At 38.0% G+C, this 25,709-nt stretch overlaps 1 protein-coding gene across 1 annotated transcript in view; it reads right to left on the reverse strand.

Annotated features, from left to right (window-relative positions):
* ADGRB3 (adhesion G protein-coupled receptor B3) overlaps positions 1-25,709 on the reverse strand; it is a 778,422-nt gene that overhangs the window by 356,445 nt on the left and 396,268 nt on the right. Inside the window, exon 11 of the mRNA XM_024752147.1 lies at positions 25,567-25,675. Within this exon, the coding sequence (XP_024607915.1) occupies positions 25,567-25,675 (109 nt within the window). The remainder of the gene's footprint in view (positions 1-25,566; positions 25,676-25,709) is intronic.

The raw sequence follows: 25,709 nt of genomic DNA on the forward strand, positions 1-25,709 counted from the left end.
TAAATTATTATGGATGTGAAAGGCTGTTTTTGGACGACATCTCTAATTATTTTAGTTTCTTTAATAATTCAAACAATGTAGTCTTGGTTGTCCAGAAATAACCCAGTTCATGTGTCCTAAAGGGTCCAAAGCCTCCAGTGTGTACAGATGGACAGATCAGCACATGAGTAGCATGCTTTTCCTTAAGGGCCCTACAAGCTTTATCCAATATGCAAAACTAAGTTCATCTACTTCCAAATTCCTTGACTCTAACTTTGGTTGTCTTGGTGTTTAGAGGAAATTTATTTCACCTCTCTGCTCTAAAAACTGATAAAAAGAAATGAAAGTTTTTCTGATTTCTGGTTTCTACTATAAAGGAAAACAAACAAGAGATAAACTGTTGGATCCTGAGGTCTAATAATTCTGCTGTTTCCATATACATTGGATAGAAAACAAAAATAAATAAACAAACAAAAGAAATAAATAACATATGGAGGAAGCTTATTCTGTACCAATTATATATCACTTTATCCTGAATAAATGCTGGTCTAATACCTTATTCTTAAAAATATAAAAATGAGATAATTATACATGCATGTATCTCACATTATGAAATGCATTCATTCTTCAGTTGGAGGTACATTGGGTATTAAGTGATGACTATAGAGATTAGATCGACTTTTGAGTCTAGACTAAAAGAATATAAAAATCAATTAGGATCACTAACTTCTGCAAGAAGTCCTTTAAGTTGCATAGTATTGAGCATCAGAAGGATATAAAAACAAACATGTATTCATTAATTTTAGTAGATATGTAGTCCATAAAGTAAGATGGTATTTTCAATAAATACATTATGAAAAGGGATATGACTTCACAGACTGATAAGCTTCAAATCTAGCCTTCAACTTATCAGTATACACGCTCTTTAAAATATTTAGTATTTAAAATTGTACATCTTTACCTTAAACCTACTTAGGAAGATGCCTAAGGTGACACTGTGGTTCTTCATGACCCTGCAGTGATTAATTAACATGAAAAACTATTTCCACACAGCAAAAATGATTTAAAGATGACTTTTATTTTCTCCTTCTTTCAGTCCCTGTACCAGACACTTGGACCAATCCAATCCTCAATTCCTTCCCTTCTTCACTGAAGTTCCCCAAAACCCTCAGGTAAAAATTTAGATGTAGTTAGTCTTTAGGGAACTAGGGAGCTCAAAAGAGGTAAGATTAAAAATGAATACCTTACATATATCCAGAGAAAACCATAATTCAAAAAGATATACCTGCACCCCAATGCTCATAGCAGCACTATTCACAATAGCCAAGACATGGAAGCAACCTAAATGTCCATCAACATATGAATGGATAAAGAAGATGTGGTACATATATACAATGGAATATTACTCAGCCATAAAAAGGAATGAAATAATGTCATTTGCAGCAACATGGATGGACCTAGAGGTTATCATACTAAGTGAAGTAAGTCAGACAGAGAAAGAAAAATAGCTTATGATATTTTATATGCAGAATCTAAAAAGTGATACAAATGAACTTATTTACAAGACAGAAATAGATTCACATAGATTCACAGACATAGAAAACAAACTGATGGTTACCATAGAGGAAGGGGTGGGGGAGGGATAAACTAGGAAGTTGGGATTAACATATATACAATACTACCTATAAAATAGTAACTAACAAGGACCTACTATATAACACAGGGAACTAAACTCAATATATTGTAATAACCTATAAGGAAAAGAATCTGAAAAAGATACAACATTATAAATCAACTATACTTCAATAAAAAAATAAAAGAATGCCTTAAAGTATGTATAGAGTACATATGTGTCTAGTGCTGCAAAAGGACATCAATGCAAAGCATGAGGGCACAATCTACGTACTTTGCTTCTGTAACAATTGCTGCATTAAACCAATCGTGGGTATTTAGATGATAGAGCATCTTTCCTCAAAAATTGAGAAAATGTCTTTCTTACAGAAGATTAAAGTAGTTAAAAAAAAAATCTCAAAGGACACAATGTCCCTGAACAAATAGGCACATCTTGAATGCTTCAAGAACTACCCGAAATTCACTGCATCGTGTTTTAATTACAACTCTAGATTTGATTTCTTATGCAATAAAATAGGTGACTCATCATGGATAAACCTTGGAACAAACCCAGCTGACTTTCAGTTTGCATTTTTAATGCTGTCATTTTGCATTTGGATATGCAGCATAAAATCCTCTGACAGCATCATATTTGTTATTGGCCAAGCTTTCAAAGGATTGAGGTTCAGTATAGATTTTTGCTCATCAGAAAGCATAAGCAAATTTTTGCAAATGGGTCTAAAAGCACATGAGCTGTTCTTCTGTTTTTGTTTTTTGTAACCACTGAGCTCTCCTTTGGTTCATCAAAGCAGGTGGTGCTTCTAACCTGTTCCTGAGGAAAATCATGAGATTTTAGCCCTTTGTCCCTATTAATTGAGGTCCTGGACGATGGGGACTCTTGTCCTTTTCATCCTTGTAATATGAATGGCCCACTGCAGTTGATCAGTTGCATCATGAACAAGAAAATAAGAAATAAATTAAGACTTTGGGATTAACATATACACACTGCTATATATATATAAAAATAGATAATCAACAAGGACCACAGGGAACTCCACTCAATATTTTGTAATAACCTATAAGGGAAAAGAATCTGAAAAAGAATATATAAGTATAAATATCACCGAATCACTTTGCTGTACACCTGAAACTAACACAACATTGAAATGAACTATACTTCAATTAAAAAAGGACATAATGATGGGCTTCCCTGGTGGTGCAGTGGTTGGGAGTCTGCCTGCTGATGCAGGGGACACGGGTTCGTGTCCCGGTCCGGGAAGATCCCACATGCCGCGGAGTGGCTGGGCCCATGGGCCACGGCCGCTGAGCCTGTGCGTCAGGAGACTGTGCTCCGCAGCGGGAGAGGCCACAGCAGTGAGAGGCCCGCATACCGAAAAAAAAAAAAAAAAAAAAAGACATAATGAGAAAAAATAAGGCATCTAGAAGGAAAATGCTAGAGAGTGAAAGTGTATGGTAAATGGTGTAGGAAACAGCAAAATGGGCAAATGAGTGCCAGCAGAGGTAGGTGGCAGTTTACCAGAGTGGGGTAAGTGTGGACTCTGGATCTGGGCCCTGGATTCAAATCCTTGGTAGTTTAGGCTAACTATGATACCCTAGATTTTCAGGTCCGGTGCCAGTTCACCTCTGATATTTTGTACAATTTTGATTAACATCCCCTATCACTCTCAAAAGTCTCATTTTAGAAGATAAATTCCAAGTTCATTTTATACGTTGTGTGACACTGGGCAAATTGCCTAACCTCTCTGTGCCTCAATTTCCTCTTCTGTACCATGGGCATAATAATATTATCTACCTCACTAGGATGCTGGAGGATGAAATAAGTGACTGTATGCCAAGATGTGGGAGATGGGTGCCTAACTAGGACCTGGAGCATGGGTGGTCCTATGGAAATGTTGGTTATGCCATTAGGTTTTCTCATAATCACTTCCAAGGGAACTTGGGAACTACCTCATTGTATGTCCATAGTATGATAAAGTCTTTGACTTTTACAACAAACATTCTGTTTTGTTTGTCCTTCAGTGACCTTAGGCATGGGATTACATAGTCAAAACTTAATTTTGACTATATTCAGATGATCAAAGGCAGGAATTGCATTTTAAATAAATAGAGATCATCCTTTAGTACTTTAATGCACCACTAGGGAGTGAATAAGCCTTCCTTTTTACTTATCCCTTCCCTCCCTCTCTCCCCCCTCCCTCCCTTCCTTCCTTGTTTTCTGATAGCTTCTGCCAGAGGCAAGGGGGGCCTTCTCTGGTTATTTGGCTACACAAGGTCAGTCAGGTTAAAAATCTATTGGCTGCATCGTGAATGACACATTCAATACTTCCGTTGCAGCCATGGCCACAGACTGCACAGAGAACTTCAAAAGCACTACTTTTAAGCACTGACCTAAGTGCTTAATGCAGTGACTCACATTCTATAATGAGTGGAGGGAACTCCCAAGGGAGGACACCTAATAATCATAGACCCTTCATTGTCGGGGGCGGATAAAGCAGAAGCTCTTTAAGCCTAAAAGCAGTCCTTCTCATTGCTCCCTTCCATTGATGTCTCCCATATATTTAAGGTGCGCGTCATTTTTCATGTCGATTCAGAGGGCACAACTTACAAACGGGGTCCTGACTCATCAATATTAGAAAACCGGCCAGTTATCAAAATGGAATTGCTTGTGGAAAACATCACTCGATATTTCTAGGTGGTCACCTGCACAGTTTCAAAATCCTGTAAGTAAAACTCGGGAGGGAGGAAATGATGCATTTCATCCGTGTGTTAGAAAGCCACTCAACCATAATAGAAAAGAATATGAAAGAGAATGTATGTCTATGTATAATGGAATCACCTTGCTGTACAGCAGAAATTAACACAACATTGTAAATCAACTCTACCTCAATAAAATAATTAAGAAAAAAAAAATAAGGAACTCAGTCCTGCTCTTGAACCCATATCAAGCACATGGGGGCTGAGCAGAGCCGCTATGTAGTGTGACCCCCCTGGCACTTAGCAGCTTAAGAAGCCATTATTTTCCTATGGCAATGCTGAGTGGCTTGTAAACTACTGAGGGCGTTTGGGAGGGAAGGGAAGCACAGCTGATTTTATTGCATGCTTGCCATGGCCTTGGCACTGTCATTACCTGATTCCTTAACTGATTCAGCACATATTTACCATGTGGTTCCTCTGCGCTAGGCCCTGTTTTTAGCACAGCACTTGGCCAGATGCCTTAAACATGGTACCTTATTTAATATTTAAAACAAGCCCAGGAGGTATTGGTGTTATCAGTATCCTTCCTTTCTTAAATGAGGAAGAGGACAGTTAAGTGGTGGCATTGTGATTCAAATCTCAGTTGCCTACTCAGAAGTATAGGATTTTGTACTGTGTGATGCAGTTTGATTATACCTAACACATAAACAGCAAATTTACTTTGCTTTACTGTAATATTTTTGCACTAAATATAAAAGACCGACATAGTGACTCAGTTAGAGGAAATAAAACTATCTTACTTGCCCAACAGAGAATCAAAACTAGGCACCACTGAAGGACAATGGTTATCAAAAGGGAATGAAGATATTATATATACACACACGTTAATTGGTCCATCATGATCTCCAACATCGTTTCCAGGAAACACTCAGACATTCAAACAGAGAGATTTTTAGTTTCTCTCCTCCCCACTCCATTTCCCCCATTTACTCTGTCTCCTTCCCAAAGGCTGGGATTGGAGTGTTGAGGGTTGTGGGGAAAGAACAGGCTCCCTGAGAGCAGCCTGTAGCCACCATTTCCTAGGAAACAGAGGAGGTGGGAAGTGCGTCTGCAAGGACCAGGGTGCTGAGAGCTGAGAGCATCCATCAGTTCAGCCGCCACCATCCCACCTACAGGGTGTAGCATCCCCACATCCCAGAGCAGCACACAGAGATTTAGTTGAGAAACGTTCTTCCCATTAGGAGTTCACAGATTTGCTTTAAGAGAAAAAGCAGGCTCCCCTGATACTTAAAAGTAGACAAACTTGATGGACAGTCAAGAAAGTAACCATGTGGCAAGTCAAAGATTTTTTTCAACTTGCTAGTTTCCAATGACATATTATACATAGTGAAACTTTAAATAATTAATCATTTTGTGTATTCCTTTCTGGCATCAAAATTGAAAAACCTGTGAATTATTTGGGAATTATCAGTTTCAGATTCTGTTTATTATCCATTAGCTGGTTTCAAAGCCTGGGAGCCTCTGCAGCACAAGGCCTGTTTCTTATTTCTGCTTCTGGCCTTTTGGCCAGACTTCAATCCTCTATGGAGGATTTCCTCCAAAAGGCTTCTGGCCTTTTGGCCAGACTTCAATCCTCTATGGAGGATTTCCTCAGCTTCTTCTCAGGTCACTCCTATTCTCCAACATGTAATCCTGCTGACATACATGTTTACATGATTACATGGTACATCCCCAGGCAGACACACCACGCTTGTTCAAGCTGAACTCTCTCAACCAGGGACTGGCAAGCTACAACCTACGGTCCAGATCTGTCCTACCAGCTGTTTGTGGATGGTCTGCAAGTTAAAAGTGGTTTTCACATTTTTAAGTGGTTGAAAAACATCAAAAGAAGAATTGTATTTCTTGGCATGTGAAAATTAAATAAAATTCAAATCTCAGTGTCTACAAATAAAGCTTTATTGGAACACAGACACACCATTCATTCACATGAAGCCTAGGGCTACTTTTAGGCAACAAGAGCAGAATTTAACAGTTACAGCAGAGACTGTACGGTCCACAAAGCCTGAAATGTTTACTATCTGGACCTTTACAGAAAAGGTTTGCCTATCCCTGTTGCAGACATATATCGGAGAAGCTATTTTTAAATATTACAATCTTTCTTTAAAGAGAAATATTTTCTAAAATATCTTATTTTCTGCACTTTTTCTGTTAACTATTGCATGTTCTTTCTGAAGGCCTTTTTCTTTCTGCGCTATGTAAAATTTAATGAGGGAAATTTAACCTGATTATACCAATTTTCTTTCAGGTTTTAAAAAGGGTATGTCACTTATAAATTTTCATCTTCTCTACACAAGTAGTTCATGATTTCATTCCTCACATAAATACAAAACAAAATGTGATATGCAAATAAATTTTGCATGTATACCTGAATGGTAAAACCAAATCAATAAAGAAAATGCTTTAGGAAGTAAATTCTCCCTCTTCTCCCAACCAGTGAAATGAAGAACAGTATTCCTGTCCTTCCTTCCTAGAGGAAGGACCTTTAGATGATAATAAACCAAGTATAAACAAATGAGAGAGTTTGTGTATGCAGCATTGTGTGTGTGTGTGTGTGTGTGTGTGATGTATTGTTTTGATATCTATGGGTATTCAAACCTTACCAGGGGAGTGAGGCAGGAACCTGCGAGAAGACAAGCACCCATACAGTCAGGAAACAACAACCAAGGTCAACAATCCCAGGGCTTCCCGAGACAGTAATCATCCATCCCCAGAAGAGTGCTAGCAATGCCAAGTGCTACGACTTGACAAAAGAACGATCATTGTAGACTCAAGAGTTCTGTCTGGAAATTCATTCATCCAGCAAACTTCTACTGAGCGAGGCCTGAGAGTGTTGCAAACAGGGTCTTACCACTGAGCAAGAGACACAAAGTCTTTGCCCTTAACGAGCTCACAGTCTAGTGGGGGAATGCACACAGTACGTTAGTGAAGAAACAATTCAGATGATTCAAGGTTGTGACAGGTGGCATGAAAGAAATAACTGATGAGATGGCACGTGGTCAGTCGGCCAAGAAAGGCCTCTCTGAAGAGGGAGAATGTGGGCTGTGGTTTGACAGCTGAGTATAAGTTAGGGGAAGAAGAAAGAGCCTGTGCAGACCCAGAGCCTGGAAAAGGGCTGTGATGTTCCAGAAGTATCAGAATAGCAGTGTCTGGGGTATGAGGTGAGGGAACTTACTGTGCCCTAGAAAAAGAGTAATGTTTTTAATAGAGCATGAAGGTTTAGGTAGAGAAGCAGTCAAACAAAGGGCTGGAAATGACACTTTAGGCTAAGTGATCTGAGATCTGGAGCATGATCAAATTTAGAACTTAGAGATGTAAACTGGTTGTCTTCTAATTAGAAGTAATGTAAACAACGAGGTCCTACTGTAGAGCACAGAGAACTATATTCGGTATCCTGGGATAAACCACAATGGAAAAGAATATGGAAAAAGTTGTATACATATGCTGAGTCATGTGTTGGTACAGCAGAAATTAACACAACATTGTAAATCAATTATATGTGAATAAAATAATTTTTTAAAAAAAGAAGTAATAGTTGATAATGTGGACATGATAAGTTCCCCCCAAAGAGAGAATACAATGGACAGATTCATTCATTCAACAAATATCAACTGAGTACCTATCACATGCCAAGCACAGCTCTGGGCACTGGAAATACACCAATGAACAAAACAGTTAAAGTCCCTGCCCTCGTGGGACCATTATGGTACCTGGGGAGAGACAGGGAACGAACAAACAGAACTAGATCTAATGTCAGTAACAGTAAATGATCTGCTAGAGAATGATGAGTTGGGTCTGGGACCTTTATTAAATAGTGGAAGCTTCTTTGGTCGGCTGGCCTCCGTGCAGACACCTGCAGAAGAGACATGGTGAGCTGTGCCGACATCAAGAAGATGAAAGAAAAGAGGCTGAGAAGTGTAGTTTAGGAGAGATTCACTTTTAGAGGGTAAAGAGAAATAATCAGGGAAAGACACTAAAAATAAATGGAGAGAGAAAAAGATAAACCACAATAGTAAACTAACTGTGAAACAGAAAGATGTATCTTAATAATGCCAACGTGGCTTTACAAGAAGTCAAAGTCTTTATAAAGATTATGGAAAAGGGTCACTGGTTTAGAAAAAGGAAAACCATACTCTAAACTTAGGTTCTGGCCATGCTCTACTGCAAAGTTGGTAAGCTTCCTATAAAGTGCCAAAAAATAAATATTTTCAGCTTCAAGGGCCACCGAGTCTGCTAGGATGACCTGGAAGCTGCCCCAGACAATTCATAACTGAATGGTCACGCAAGAACACGTGTATTTAATCATAGAAGAACAATTATCTGATGTGACCAGTATTGTGGTTCTCTAGTTCAACAAACGTTTTGGGGGGCAAAACTCTTGATTTCCCGCCACCAAAGCACTTCTCCTCCATCTTCCTAGAAGGTGCCACCAGTTACTCAAGATGTTTGAACCAAAAACGCAAGGGTTGTCCTGGTTTTCCTGCATCTCCTACAACCACCCATCAACACCATGCTTTTTCCCTCTGTCTCCTTTCCAGATTCCTCTGGAAGCCTCCAGTATCTCTCACCTGAGCTAATTCGAGGGCTGCCTGACTGGCTTCCTTGAGTCCACCCTTGTTCCTTCACGTCCTCCTCTCAGAAACCAGAGTTAACTTTTAAAAATGTAAATCACACCATGTTGTTCTCTCACTTGAAAGAATTCAGTGGCCCATCAGTGCTTTTAGAGTAAAATCCAGATCCACATGACGGCCTCCCAGGCTCCGCATGGCTGGCGCCTGCCTGTCTGTGGATCACAGCCAAACTGCTGTCCTACTCGCTGCCCCTGCTCTTTCCTCTCCACCACAGGGCTCTTCCTCTCCAACTAGAATATTCTTTTCTACTCGTATCCTCGAGTGTCTGCTAAACTGTGTTTTCCTTAACTTGGTCTGTCTGAACCACCCAATCTAAAGAAGTTTAGCTCCTTCATTCCTCCCTATTATATCGCCTGTTTGTTTTCTTTATGGCTCTATCATAGGTAAATATTATCCAGCTTTATGTTGATTTATTATCAGCCTCACACACTGGACTATAAGTTCCAAAAGGAAAGGAATTTTACCTATTTACTGATATGTACTAGGATCCTAACATCTAGTAGGTTTGACACAGCTCCTTGTAACTTTTTGTAATGAATGAGGTTTTCCAAAGGCTCACTAGCAAGCACTGGGGTTTAAGGTGATATCTTTGGTCCCTGAAGACAAAGACACTTGGTTTTCCAATTACTTTGTGATCTTTGGCAAGTCATTTATTTGCATTTTACTTTGACCATCTGTAAAAAGTCAATAGCCTTTCATGAGGATTAAGCCAAAGACAGCTCATTTCTTATACACAATAGGACATGATATATGCCAATTTCCTTTTATCCTTCCCCTCAATCATTCTCCACCTTGTATAAAACACCGTGGAAGATCCAAAATTTAAAAAGAAAACAATCCTTACATAGAAAGAAACTACAACCTGGTGAGACACCTGTTTCACACAAATATCTTCAGTATGGGCCAAATGGGTATAAGAACTCTTCTTCTGAACTCCAAACCTGCTTACTTCAACTCTTCAATGGTATGTCTCCAGGCATCTCCAGTGTAGCATCTCTGGAGCTTAACTCTTGATTTCCACCCACTCTTCATCAAAATATTCTTTCCCTTAGTAGCCTTTTCCATCTCTAACAGGGTACCTCCACCTACCCTTTTCTTAGGACACTAAACAGTAAGTTATCCTCCACATTCACCTGCCAGAAGCTCATTTATCACTGTGGTCACTGTTTCTCTTCCAAAACGTAACTCAAACTTGGCTCCTTGTCCCCTCCTTGATGGTCCCCCAAGAGTCCACCAAGACGTGGAAGCAATCTAAATATCCATCGACAGAGGAATGGATAAAGAAGATGTGGTACACATATACAATGGAATACTACTCAGCCATAAAAAAGAATGAAACAGTGCCATTTGCAGCAACATGGATGGACCTAGAGATGATCATACTAGGTGAAGTAAGTTGGACAGACAAATATTGTAGTATGTCACTCATACATGGAATCTAAACAATGATACAAACAAACTTATTAACAAAACAGAAACAGACTTGCAGATATTGAAAACAAACTTATGGTTACCAAAGGGGAAACATGGGGTGGGGGGGAAGGATAAATCATGAGCTTGGGATGAACACACACACACTACTCTATATAAGATAGCTAACCAACAACAACAAAAAGAATGACTGTTGGGAGGAAAATGAATACAGGAGCTCTATATTTGTGAACATTGTTTCTTTCCCCTCAAGCTCAGAAAACAGTTTTGGTTTTTGGATCATAAAACCAAACAACCCAAAATAATCCCCAAATAACAATTACTCTTCCTCACTACACACATGCATGCACAAACACGTAAAAGCACACACTCTAAGACTGAGTGCTTTATTTCACTACAATAAGTTATATGTCATTAAAAAGGGCACATAAACCAATTACAATTTTGCTTTGCCTATGTAGTCTAAATTGTACTGCTCAATAATATACTTACTTTGCTGTTAAGAAATTGATATTTTAGAAGTAAACATTATATATTTCTAATCTACTAGGATACTTTTTGAAATATTATGGATATACATTTTAAAGATGATAGAGGTTATCCTCTTTAGTAAAAATATTATTACGTTTTAGGGAAGGCAAAGAAAAAATTGAAAGAGTTAGGGAAAGTTAAAAGAGAATTAATCAGGCAATGAGTTTGGGGAAAGCAAAAGGAGACTGCCTAGAAAAAAGGAGAGGGCAATTAAGGCTCTCAAATAATGAAGACAAGATTCTTTCAAAGGAGGAAGGTTCATACTTCAAAAAGTAATAAAGTAGCCCAAATGGATATTGAAGTTGACCATTAAAACGTTCTGTAGTGGCAAAGGAAATGTTTCAGTATCTTCGTCCCAACTATATCCCCCTGTATTCCTGCTGCACTTTAGAGCCCTTTTAATAATTTCAGCATATCAAGCTTTATTTGATATCAGAATATATATTTGGATATATGAACTTTTATCCAATGTAAATCATTCCTGTATGAATTGTTCATTCCCTACGACTATAACATCCTATTTTGTAGTTATCAGCTGCAACTTGAATAAAATTACTGCCCAGTATATAAGGTTATGTGACCTTTACAGCCTGTTATTATTGGGTTTTCAATTCAGTTTAACTTTTATTAAAAAGTATCTTCATTCTTTGATGTAACTTTAAAGGAAAAAACACGACTTGTCTCCTAAGCCCATAGTATGAATTTTAATGGTATCTAAAAGAACTGCATTTCGGTTGCTAAATATTTTAGGACATATACACAAGGGCACACTCATTCACACCTGCTCTCTCGTATTCATATGCCACCAACCAAAACAGAAGATAAAATTAAAGAAAACACATTAAACTAACCACATAAGTCATTAGTTACATATCTAAACTTAAAGTTCTTCACATGAAAAATTTATGTGGGCAACAAACAGACCTCATTAGGTTTCTTCAGACCATGAGCAATAGAAAAATATTCTGGACTATGCAAAAGACATTATTTAAGGACAAAAGAGAACTAATTCATTTATGAATTCAGGAAGATTTAGCACTAGAGAATTATTTAATGCACCTATAGAGACAGTTGATACAATTTTGCAGGTGATGGATTACGTGTTAAGGGGCAGAAATTATAAAATTAAAGCCGAAAAAATTCTTCTGTATAAATCATTCAGGAGAGCTAGGATTTGACTAATGACAAATAAATACATGGAAGAGAGGAGCTTCTTAAGATAGCAAAGTGCAAGTACCAATGAAATGTTTTTGGGCCATTTGTGTCACTACACTACAGAAGACAACTGCATAACAAACTATTTCCAAACAGACAGGCATGGCACCAGTGGTTTCCCATTTAGTTACAGTAACTACCTAGAAGTCTGGGATCCTGGCTGCTTTGTTAAATAAACAATAAGTGTACAATTGAGATTAAAAATAACAACAACCACCAAACGCTTAGGGTCTTAAGTTTAGGTAGCAACTTTGCAAGCTCTCTGGAGGAGCAGACTGTACATATGGGGATGGAGTGACCTGACCAAAGTCACATACCCTATCAGTAGCAGAGTCCATATCTGGCCCTACATTTGTCCACTATCAATTACTGAGGGCCTATTACATGCCAGATGATGTGTATATCTTTAATCTTTATAATAACTCTTCAGGAAAGATATCACTACCTCTATTTTAGAAAGGAGCACACTGAGGGATTTAGAGACGAAATAACCTGCAGAAGGCCAGTTAGTTGTGATATAGCCAAGGTTTGCAGCCAGTCGGGCTCAAAAGCCAGTGTGTTTTCTTGGATACAGAACAGCATCCCTGCTTCCACTGTGTTAAAGAGCATCAGTCTTTAACTTTAATCTGGGAGTCAGAGTTTTCTGTCAAATTCAGATGAGAACCTCTTTTTTTTTTGGAATTCAGTGAAGGAAACAATGAAGAAGAAGAACAATTTAGCACAGAATTCTTGATCTAACCAAATAAAATAAGACATTTGAAAAGGTGAAACCATAAAAAGAAAAAAATGAAAAAAAAATGTTAAAAGGGAATTAGTACTTCTTTTCTCTTCGCTGGTTATTGTTGTAGAGGCAAACCACTATTGCCATAGAGATAAGCAATTATTGCCATAGAGACAGTTAAAACGGGACAGTATTTCACATTCACACAAACTTATGGCAACATCCTTCTAATACAGTCGAACAGCAAAATCAGAAAGATGGCCTCCTGTGTGACAATTATAACATTCAAATGTTGTGTTTAGTTGGCTTTAGGTTTTATGTTTCTATTCTAGCCTATAAGTGTGAGTCTATTAGATTCCGAAGGAACTGATTCAAAGAGAAGAATGAAGTCAGACTGGGAAGACCTATCCTTCCAGCATCTTTCAGAGGCAGCATCTGCAGCGAACTAGGAAGCCATCCACTTTCCACCATGGCCCTGTGCTAATCCCACCCCTGAAAGCCTTTCCCTGATTGGAACCCTCCTCCTGATACCCAGCTGATGGATGGAGGCAAAGCATGGATTCCTTTAGGCAAAGCTCTTCACAGCTTCCTGAGGGCACAAGTCACAGTAACTTCTCTGCAGAAACTCATGTTCTCTACAGAGAATAGTTAAAACTCAAATCCAAAACCTCTGTGGTTAGGTCTAGGTGTCAACGCATGTGAAACCCAAGAATTCTGTCTGCATTCTCACCAGAAATCTTAATTTTTGAAATCGTGGTTTTCTATCTCAGGACAGCTTCCACAATTCTTGTCCCATACACCAAGATGTAGCCCTAAGACATACCTCTTCACCGTCTCTGTAACACACATTTCATCCTTTAGGTTTTAAACTCTTCTTCCTTAGATACACACAGCTATGCTAGAAGCCAGCTTGTCCTCTGCTTTTCCTGTTCCTGCTTCTACACTGCTGAGCACCACTGTGACACTGTATGTTGTACATTTCCTACTGAGGTTTGTGTGACCTCATTAGGTTTCTTCAGACCATGAGCATTTTCCCTGTAAATATAAAATCCAACAGAAATGATGGGCCTAGGCCAAAGATTTGGTCTTTACCTAGGCATTCTCCCCCAGACAGTTACTGAAGGGATGGAGAATGAATGAATGACAAACGTGTTCACAAAATTTTCACTGGCCAAGATATGTTATAAAAGATTCAGAAAAAAGCATCATTCAGGTATCGAAAGGTTAAGCCTCATTTTACTTTGATGTAGAAATACAGAATACATGAGTAAGATTTCCCTAGAGTCATATCAAAAGCTACAGTGAAGTTCTTTATGTGACAGAAGTAGGTTAGCGTGTGGTTGGCTGAGCAAGATAATGAAACAAATCTTTAACTTTCAATTACTAAGATGCAAAGGGATAAAAATGCATCCACTCTGGGGCTTCCCTGGTGGCGCAGTGGTTGAGAGTCCGCCTGCGAATGCAGGGGATATGGGTTCGTGCCCCGGTCCGGGAAGATCCCACATGCCGCAGAGCGGCTGGGCCCGTGAGCCATGGCTACTGAGCCAGCGCATCCAGAGCCTGTGCTCCGCAACGGGAGAGGCCACAACAGTGAGAGGCCCGCGTACTGAAAAAAAAAAAAAAAAATGCATCCACTCTGAATGGAAAGCACTGATGAGAACATATCGCATGGGTGCCCTTAACACTCTGGCAGCAAGGTTGTATCATGAGTATTTGTGAAAGCGTTAATTTGGGAAACACTGTATAATACAAGGGATGCTTTACTAAAGCTTTTCTTGGAAAGCCTGAGGAATAAAAGTAGAAACAAACAAATAAAAACATTTTCCTATGCATTGTACTCAAATGGCACTTCTGAAAAGCGTTTCTTAGAATAACAGTCACTGTCTGATACGAAGGAATTTTCATTAAATGGATACTCAGATGATGCACACATAAGGTACTATAAGAAAGGAGGCATGCCAAAGTAGCAACATGTAGACTCTCTATTCTTTCTTTTCTAATATATATTCTTTTTCATATTCTTTTTGGAGAGGGGAGGGATGGATTGGGAGTTTGGGATTAGCAGATGTAAACTAGTGTATAGAGAATGGATAAACAACAAGGTCCTACTGTAGAGCACAGGGAACTATATTCAACATCCTGTAATAAACCATAATGGAAAAGACTCTATTCTTTCTTAACAGTAAATTAAACCAGGGTAAAGAAGTAAAAACTATTCAAGATCCAGATACCATGTGAGAGATTCACAGCAGAGCAGTAGTTAGCATTAGAGCTAGCCATTGGCAGAGTACAGGGACACTAGAGGGAAAGTTTAGGGCATCTAGGTTACTCAAAATGAGAAAGAACACCTATTAACAATGTTTTCTAGTTCAATTTTTTTTCAGGGACAAGAAGTACTATTTAATAATGACTCCATGAATAATTGTGTCCTTGAGCATGGCTGTATAAAGCAGATTAGATAGATAAACCTGGAACTATGTAACCATGTAACAATTATATAACTATGTAACCATTATTATATGTAACTATGTAAATATTATGTAACTATTTTCACCCCAGTTACCTTCTAAAAGAACACAGACCTACTGTTAATTTGAAGCGCTATCCCATGATGAGAGTTTTCTATGTTGAGGTCCAGGGTTGTAATTATGTAAGTATTACTAGTAGAAATAACATTTTTTAAATTGAAGAGATAAATGTTTGCAAAGACCTTTGCAAAGATCTTTGCAACTCAGATAATAAACCTTTATTTGTTATTTATTTTCCAAAAAAACTTAAAAAAATACAATATAGCTTAAGTAAGATGAAGTTGACAAGTTTATGGCTGGACTTAGTTGATCCATAAGTGTTCTTCCATTCTTGAGGTCCCAGGACTTTATAAATAGAAGAAAAAATACAAAAATGGTAGGAAAAGAAGAATTTATTTCATGTGTTAACTGGCAGCTCAATCTGTCAGCTTTAAAAAAGTCATTTGTTTTTTTGGTTTTTTTGTGTGTTTCTGTTTTTGTTTTTTTAAAGAAGATGTTGGGGGTAGGAGTTTATTAATTAATTAATTTATTTTTGCTGTGTTGGGTTTTTTTGCATTTCTGTGCAAGGGCTTTCTCTAGGTGTGACAAGCGGGGGCCACTCTTCATTGTGGTGTGCGGGCCTCTCACTATCACGGCCTCTCTTGTTGCGGAGCACAGGCTCCAGACGCGCAGGCTCAGTAGCTGTGGCTCACGGGCCTAGTTGCTCCATGGCATGTGGGATCCTCCCAGACCAGGGCTCGAACCCATGTCCCCTGCATTAGCAGGCAGATTCTCAACCAGTGCGCCACCAAGGAAGCCCTAAAAAAGTCATTTTAATGAACAATTTCATTCTAGCTTTTGACCAAGGATTCAGAGGGTGTAATGATGACAGAATGCTCATGGCTTCAGAGGATAGAGTTGCTTAAACTGCAAGAGCAAGTATTTGTGTTGGACTCAGGAACAAGATTACATGAAAAAGAAACAGCATGGTGACTATAATCAACAATCGTCTATTATATATTTGAAAGTTGCTAAGAGAGCAGATCTTAAAAATTCTCACCCAAGAAAAAAAATTGTACCCATGTGTGGTGATGAACGTTAACGAAAGTGATTATGTTAGTCATTTCACAATATATACATATATTGAATCATTATGTTGTATACCTAAAACGGATACAATGTTATATGTCAATTATATCTCGATGAAAATACTTTAAGGAAAAAATAAACCAAAGAGATTGCTTTGGATCCTAAATTTTAGAGACATTTAAATGGCCACCAAAGGAGGTTTATGACATTTGCTTATAGTATAGAGATTTGGAAATTAACCTGTCTTGTTTTTGTAGTTGGGTTCGTGGAGAGGTAGTGGAAACATTTCCTTGACAATCTCTTTCTTGCACACCCTATTTCTAGCCATCAGTAAACTCGGTCAGACGTACCATTAAAATACCTCCAGCATCTGGCCTCTTCCCACTATTTCCCCTGGCATCTGGTCCAAACCACAGACCTCTCTCGCCTGGCCTATTGCCATAATTTCCCTCCCATCGCCCTGTATGCACTCATACCCCTGACAGTCCATAGTCAGAATGGTCCTTTCAGGACATATAACAGATCTGGTTGCTTTTCTGCTCAAATCCTTGAGTGGTTTTGCATCTCGTTTAGAGACCTACAGTCAAACGCCCTCCAAAGTCTGTTCCTCACTCCCTTTCCACCTCTCTCAGCCCCTCTGTCAGCCACTCCACCATCAGTAGCCTCCTCCAGGCCTCTACGATGCCAAGCACGTGGACACATCCTGGCCTTTGTGCTGGTTCCTTCTGATGGAGATGGTCTGTCCCCACATGTCACCATGCCCCATGCTCTCAAGGCACCCAGGTATATACTCAACTAGCACTTATTCCCGACCACCCCCCACTTCCTCTCTCCCCTCTCTGTCCCCCTTCTTGATGACTTGTCTTCACATCACTTAGAACCATTGGGCATGTCAGAGGGTGCTTGACTGACCTCTGTCCCTGCCACAAAACACAAGTTCCATGAGAGCAAGAGCTTCATTCGATTTGTTCACTGAGAAATGCCCAGAACCTAAAACAGAACCTGGCACCCTCTTAAAGCCAGTTAGATCCATGCGTTATTCCCAAACTGTTACACCGACATTAGGGAGCATCTAAATGGGGCTCTCAGTTGGGTAGTAGGGAGCCCATCATATCCCCGTAAGGAGTATGTCTTTCCTACCACTAAAAGAGTCTGGTATGGCCCTTTCTCAGCAGCCTCCTCAGAGCACTTCACCTCAACCATTTGGAATAACTGTATCACAGAAAATGCAATGAGATAATTCCTAGTAAATGAGAAATCATCAAAGAACTCAATGCTGCATATTATTCCAAGCCATAGTTTTAAAATGCTGCTTGAACTATTTATTTTCTCAATGGAACCAGTATGTTAGTATCATTTAAAGAAAAAAAACAGGTATTTTTAGTTTGTTCTTCCTGACCTACAGAAATACACACCATTTGCTTCACAAGTCTAGCAAGAAAAAGTGTAGTGAGCCAGGCAGAGGAGGTAGAATCTGACACTTCCAGACTCAAGTCTAGCTGACTGAACCAACGTCAGGTGCTACAGATAAACAACAACAGCAAAAAGATGTTAAATTGTGCATTTTTCAGGCTCAGTGCCAACTCACTACAGGCATCTTTCTTCCAAAGAAAGGAAGTTAAACAAGTGATGGAGGTGTATGATCCACAAAATGAAGCAGTGACAGAAAGGAAAATAGGCCTAGAAAGAGGAGCCACTTTACTTTTGTAATTACATCATCAGATTGAAGACGGGTTTCTCAATTGAAGAACAAGATATTCTCTAAAGGAATGATTAAATTTACCAGTGAGTGTAAGAAATAACACAGGTTTGATGTTGATGAGCCAGCATTGTGGAGAGAAAGATGTCAAAATTGCATCATGTCATTCTTAAGGTTGAATTTGGACTCGATTTCAGAAAACACCAAGTATGAATGTTCATTCTGAAAAGCCCAGCATTTCATATTTCTAAACAAAGAAGAGACAGTGATATTTAGCTTGGAAGAGAAAAATGTCTTAACATTAATGTTTTCAAGGCACTGGCCTTATTAGATTACTAGAGAAAAACTGGAACTATACTTTCCAGAATATTCTATCTCTAAGGGTGTACATAGGGGTGACTTCTGAAATTCCTTACAGCCAGTAACTTTAATATTCTGTATCTTGAGACTTTCTTAACCTAACAATATTCCTTTTTTATCTGATACTGTCAACTTTGAAGAGTTCCTAAGGAACTGTTGTGAGATAGTGTTAAGTGGATGTAGCAACATTGATCTGTGCAAACTAAATCCTTAGAGATAATTGTGTTAAAATGTTACGGGTAAATCCATTGAAACCACCTAAAGAGCTTGGAAATTTAGATCTTGTTCATTGTGTCTGCACTTTTCCTGGAGAACACTTACGTTTTACCACCAGCAATCACATAAGATTTTTCTTAACTCCACTACTCTGAACTTTATTAGCAATTGATATTAACTACAGTATTGTTCTGATATGTTCTCTCTCTCCTATTAATTACATGCCACTGATTTCCTACTGCCCTGTTCCGGAACCCCTTATACCTACTTCCTCTGACTATTCTTATTCTGATATCTGTAACGATTCTTTGTTGTTGTTCTTGTTTTTCCCCTCAACATTGATTTCTATTCTATAACTTACATGACCTCTTCCTAGTATCATGTGTAAATTTTATTTGCAAACAAAATATATTTCTTAACTTGGTCTATGACTATACGTACTTTTTCAGGTAATAATATATCCTAGAGATCTCTCCATAGTCATATACAGAGATATTTTTATTGAGATATAATTGACATATAACATTAGTTTCAGATGCACAACATAATGATTCAATATTTTGATATATAGTGGAACGATGACTACAAGAAGTCTAGTTAACATCCATCACCACACATAGTCAGGAGTTGTTTCTTTTTAAATATAGGCATCATCTTCCATCTTACCCCTCTTATTACTGTCCTGATCATTGAAAATGCTTTTTTGGCTTCAACCATCACTTTTATGCAGTTGACTACCAAGGGTATATCATAAATTTGACTTCTCTACCAAAACCCAAGACCACATTTTATTTTTCCACTTGAGGGGTACATTTGCATTTAAACATTAATATGTGAAAGACACTCTCAAATGTTCATTGAATCAATATAATCCTAATTCCTCCCTTCTCTCTGACACCACATTCAGTTACGGAATGCCATCATTTCGACCCTCAGAGTCTCAAACTGATATAACTACATTTTGGTTTCTATTCTTACTACTGCTAACTCAAGTCTTCATTATCTCCTGCAAGGATTATTATAAAAAGCCTTCTGGTCTCTGTGTTTAAAATATGTTTCAATCTCAACAAATTTTATTTCTGCTGTGACCTGTGTCTTTCCAAGGCACAGCTCTCACCCATCAATGAAGCCTCAGGAGTTCCCTACTGTCTTCGGAATCGGGAAGCATGTGACACCATGTCTCAGCATGCCTCTCCAAGTTTACTTCATTTCCTTTACCTCCATACATAGGTGTCTTTATCAAAATAGACCACGTATCCCCTAAGCACTATCTCAGCTTGGACAACTCTATACTGTTTTTGCTAAAAGAATGTTCTGGGATGTCACCATCTCCTTGTCACTCACTGTGTCTCAGGTTGGACTGTCAACAATCCAGCCATCCTTCAACATCTACACTAAATGATTCCTTCTTGAAGAACATTTTCTAGTTCCTTACATGGAACAACATCTCTCAGAATGAATCTCTGTAACATTTGGTTTCCATGACACACACCAGAGTGCACTTGGTATGTTATTCATCTATGTAATTATTTTATGCCCACAACTGGACTGCAAACTCTTTGTAGACGAGAAGCTTATTCATTTAATGACCTGAATCACTAAGGAAAGGCTTTGCTTATAGTAAGAGACAAATTCTTTTTGTTTTTAATTGAACACAGTCAGTGGGCTGCAACATACATCACATGACAGATCCTCCTTGAGTTCAGTTTGGTGAACACAATTCAGGTTTTAAGTCCAAAACTAAAACACTTAATTTCTAAAGAATAGGCTATTCTTACCAACAAGGCAAACACAATATGCTACTTGAAGTGATTATGGAAAATAGATGACTAAAATCATAATAAAAAACTATAAAACATGCTGCCACAACTTTAGACAAATGCTCTAGAGCGGCTGTCATCCATGCACTTGTCCTGTAACTCTGATCAGGTGAGGTCGCATACATCCTGTTCTGTCTTGGGAACTGCAAACAGCTGGGCCTCAAACAATGTGCTTGTCTCCACTTCAGTGCATACTCTGCTTTGTTTTACTTTACTGCCTCCAAAAATTCTAAATATCTCTGAGTCATGAGTAATTTTTATCCCTTAATTCTATTTTATAATATAATACATACACAAATGTTAAGAGAATGGACAGTTTCAAGAGACAGTGGGGGTTTAATTTGGCAGTTGGGAGTTTCCAGAGGCTTTTCTGAGGGGAATTTCAGGAAAGTGATGAGAGAAGAATGGGGCGGAAAAGAACTGAAGAGGAAATGTTTGGAGAGAAAGCGTAGAAAGTCAGTTTAAACACTCTTCAAGAAATATTCTTGTTGAAGAAAAATAACTTGAACGCACATTAAATAATATTAAGATATAGTCCCCCGACCTAATCAATAATAAATATTTTTAAAATATATTGAAAAATTCACATTTTTCACTGAAGAAGATCACTTGCCTGTACAGCATATTTAGAACATGTAGAATACAACTCTAGGATAAACTGAGGCATATTAAAAATTTAAATCTTTCTGTAGCACATCAATTTTTCATATTCATTCATTTACTAAGTAATTATATAAGCTATTTAGTAGTGTTTCCTAAGTGCTCACTAAATTTTATTCATTATAATTTATCATGTGTCTATTTTGAATGTCATATTCATATGTGATATGAAAAATATTCAATTACTTTATAAATGCATTGGCTTGTTTAACATCTTTGTTCATAGAATACTTTTTTCCAAGGCTTGTGTTAATAAATTTTTGAGGTCATAAGTCGTTTGAGAAATTGAACAAAGCTATGGACCTGTTCCCTCTCACAATGAACATGCTCACCTTTATACCAACATGCTCATAGTTAGCATATAAGAGCATTTCAGTTATCAAAAGCTGATACAGATACGGACACTTTTCAGATAAAAGAAACTTCAAAACTTTTCATTTGAATTATTTTGGAAGAAAATCTTTCCAAGACATGTCACTCATTTTCTATCTTAATCAGATTATAGAAACTTTTATCTTGATGAAGAGTGCTGTTCCCACCATATGGGCTCCACTCTGCCAGATTCTTTCAGAACTTCTTTTTCTTTATTGTTTCAGGTATTCTATCTGCTATGTATGTGATTCTAACAGCACCATCTCTGCTCCCAACCCTTTCTGTCAAAACCAGGAACCAGAAAACACAAAGCCCAAAACTATTTAAAGTTGAAATAAAATAAGCTATCTGCAAGGTTCTGAGACTCTCTTATTAAATTGTATGGTCTTTCTTTTATTTGTGGTTATTCAACTCTGTCTCTTTCTTCAAGAGCTTATCTATATTCCAGAAAAGTGAGGTGCTGTGCATACAGGCTTTATAAAAAAAAATTTGTAGTCTCTATAAGACATGATGATCTTTTGAAGTTCTTTAAGGAGACTTTTTAAATTTTATTTTATTTATTTTTTATACAGCAAGTTCTTATTAGTTATCTATTTTATACATATTAGTGTATACATGTCAATCCCAATCTCCCAATTCATCACATCACCACCCACCCCCTTCGTTAAGGAGTCTTATTCCAACCCACTGAAAAAAAAAATGGACATAAGCAATAAACAAACTTTCTTAGTTACCTAGTGTCTATTTATCACTAACATGCTGTGTGTATGTGTGTCTGTGAGCCTGCAAGCATGTGTGTGTGTGTGTGTGTAAGTTTGATGTTGGATAATTAATATTTGGACTTAGGACATAAAACAAATGCCAACTCACACAGTTTACAAGTTGTCACTGCAAATTATTCTGTCTGTGTGTCCTTGTCCAAAAACATTGGACATATCTGACACAACACTATAGTCATGCTTTACATATACTAGTATCAAATTGGATACCATGAAGAATGTGAATAGTAAGTGATTATTATTTATATTACCCAATTTGATATGAGTGGATTGTGATGGTTAATTTTATGTGTCAACTTGACTGGGAGGGGGATGCCCAGATGGCTGGTTAAACCACATTTCTGGGTGTGTCTGTGGGGGTATTTCTGGAAGAGACTAGCATTTGAATCAGTAGACTGAGTAAAGCTCTCCCTCACCAATGCAGATGGGCACTGTCCCATCCATTGAGGGCCTGAATAGAACAAGATGTCAGAGGAAAGGTGAATATGTCCTCTGCTTATCCTGGACATCCATCTTCTCCTGCCCTTGGACATCAGCGCTCCTGATTCTTAGGTCTTTGAATTCAAAGTGGGGCTTAACACCATTGGCTTTCCTGGCTCTCAAGCCTTCGGGTTTGGACTAGAATGACACCATCAGCTTTCTGGGCCTCCAGCTTGCACAGAACGGATCTTGGAACTTCTCAGCTGCTGAAATTGCATGAACCAAACTCCCAAAATAAACCTATTTCTATGTACCTACAGATATCCTATTGGTTCCGCTTCTCTGGAGAACTCTAATATATGGATATACTTTGGAAAATTCTTAAATATTATTGCGAATAACCTTCTTCTGGTCATCAAACAACAGTAAGTCAGTCCCTCGACTAGTATTTGGAGAAACCAAAATAAATAAAATCTCTTTTGGGTGGTGTAATAATGTTTGGGATACTTATTCACAGAATATAACCTTTTCTTATATGGATAATCAGTGAAGCGATCAGCAGGCCAAACAATCATGCTGTCCTTACACAAGACTGAACACAATATAGGACAATATTGGTTCTATTTGCAGCATTAAGTTGCTTTGTCACTATGCTTAATATACTTCTTAAAGTTTAGTGATGATAAAGGAAGTAGGCAAACTTAGGCAAAGCATGATTTTAACACAAATTTTTCAAAAATACAATTTTGGTAAGTCAAAAGAAAGGTAAAGAGGAATAAAGACTTGCAATTTATTGATATTTATGGAATTTTTGTCATAAGTAATACTAGTACTATAGGGCATTTGGTATGCTGTTATTCAAACAGCCTACTTTAAGTTCAAATTTAAGTTACTAGACTCTAAGATTGGTTTTGGTTTTTAAAGTTTTTTCCAAACATATTCTGAAGAAGTGCCATGTTTTGATCTGATAATACTTTTAATTAGCCATGCGTTTTAGAATTAGGTGCTAAGATTAACAAAAATCAAGAAAACAATAGCTCTTTGCTTTTTCCCCCCTCTGTTTTTCTTGTAAATTACTATTGTCCAAACTGGCATAGCAGCCTTCCTGGTTCTTTCCTCCCCCAAAAAATCATAGGCCCTTAGAAGAGTGGTTCCATCTTGAATGACCAGCGTCCCCAGAATCTCTCTAGGGTTTTCCTTCCATGTTCCCTAAACTCATAGCCCAACATGCTACCCCTTTTTCCACGGATTTTACCCTTCCTCTCTTTGCCCAGCCACTTTTGGAATGGACATTTAATTTGAATTTTCTCTGATTTTTGAATTCATCCTTCAATAAAAATACTATTTTCGGTCACTTTTTCTTCTCCTTGCCCATAGCAAGGACAGCTCCCTTCATTCGTGAACCAGCACAAGCTGCTGGACATCTACTCTCGGCAAAAGTCTGGGCCCTCCACCATCTCTGGAAAGTGGATTAAGGCATAACTCTAACTTGTAAGGCCTCAAGCTGCATGAAGATGGCATGTGGGCATGGAACTGTCTGCAGACCTTTGAGGTCTCCTTTACACAGGTTCTCTTCAACTGAAGAATATTACCAGTAGTTAGCTATTACCAGTTACAAGTTGAGGTCACCCTGGCAGACTATATCTCAGAGTCAAATGAGTCACTATAGGACTAAAGGACCTTCCGAAGAAATCAAGTATAAAACGAACCACCAAAGCTGTAATCATAAAAACGTTACGTTGTATACCGTGTGAACTCCCCTAGTTAATCCCTTCCCGAAGTTAGGTCTCTTCTTGATCTAGAAACTAAAACTTAAACATCCTTTGAATAAGAATGTGAGGTAAGATATTGATTTAAACACATCTTTATCTCCAGTGAGTAGTCTTTATGTGAAGATTGCTAAAACATGACAATGAAAGAAAATCTGAGCCACAGTAACATCACAAGAGGAAGCTGTAAAGAAATAAAACTGTAAACCTGTATCAACTCAATGCATATACTATTTAGGAAGAATATTTCTTTGTTCTTGCAGTTTTTTTAACTACAAAAAGAAATGTGCCATTTAGTTAACATAATTGCTGTTGGCTGAATGTACAATAATTGTAGCACCGTAAGAGGCCATGTGGATGTTGCTTCTCTGTGTGATTCCTCCCTATAAGAGACAATGTTATAGACAGCTAAAGGAAGAAAGATGTTTTCACTTTACGTGTGCTAACATTACAGAATCCACTACAGAGACCCGAGAGATGCACCATGTCCTCGAAGTTACCAAGAAAACTTCAGCAGCAGTAGCATTGTGACAATGACCCCTAAAGGTCTCTGAAGCGTCCCACCCTTATGGAGATTCAGTACTTCTTTGGGACCCCTAGCAAGAAAGTGACTCGGCATCTTCATGAACAGTGTTTGTGAGACCACAAAGACTTATTTTTTATATAATCACATAGTATATACTATATATTTTCAATATGAGCAATAAACATTTGCTATATACGTGTACAGATAAATACAAGTAGGCTTAAATAAATGTATACAAATACACTCAGATGCATGCGAATGTGTGTGTGTAGGTATGTGTCTATAGTGCATATGTGGTTGGCCCATTGAAAACTCAGACACCAAATACCCACAATACATTACTCATGTAGACTCAAAGATATGAACAATGGGTATCACACCTAGGAATGTATGACTCAGATACTTGCAAATTTTTTTTAAAATTCAGTCAGATTTTGGGAAAACATCCTATTTCTTACCTACATTTCCAGTCATTAAGTATGAATTCTGAAAGTCCATCATCCCCATTCCAACAATGTGTATAAAATCTTCAATCACCTGCATTAACTCTATTGAGCCCGGATAAATCTACAAAAATAAGCAAAGGTTAGATGGAATTTTA

This window comes from Neophocaena asiaeorientalis, unplaced genomic scaffold (assembly GCF_003031525.2).
Source record: "Neophocaena asiaeorientalis asiaeorientalis breed wild unplaced genomic scaffold, Neophocaena_asiaeorientalis_V1.1 scaffold544, whole genome shotgun sequence".
NCBI classification, from domain to species: Eukaryota; Metazoa; Chordata; class Mammalia; order Artiodactyla; family Phocoenidae; genus Neophocaena; species Neophocaena asiaeorientalis.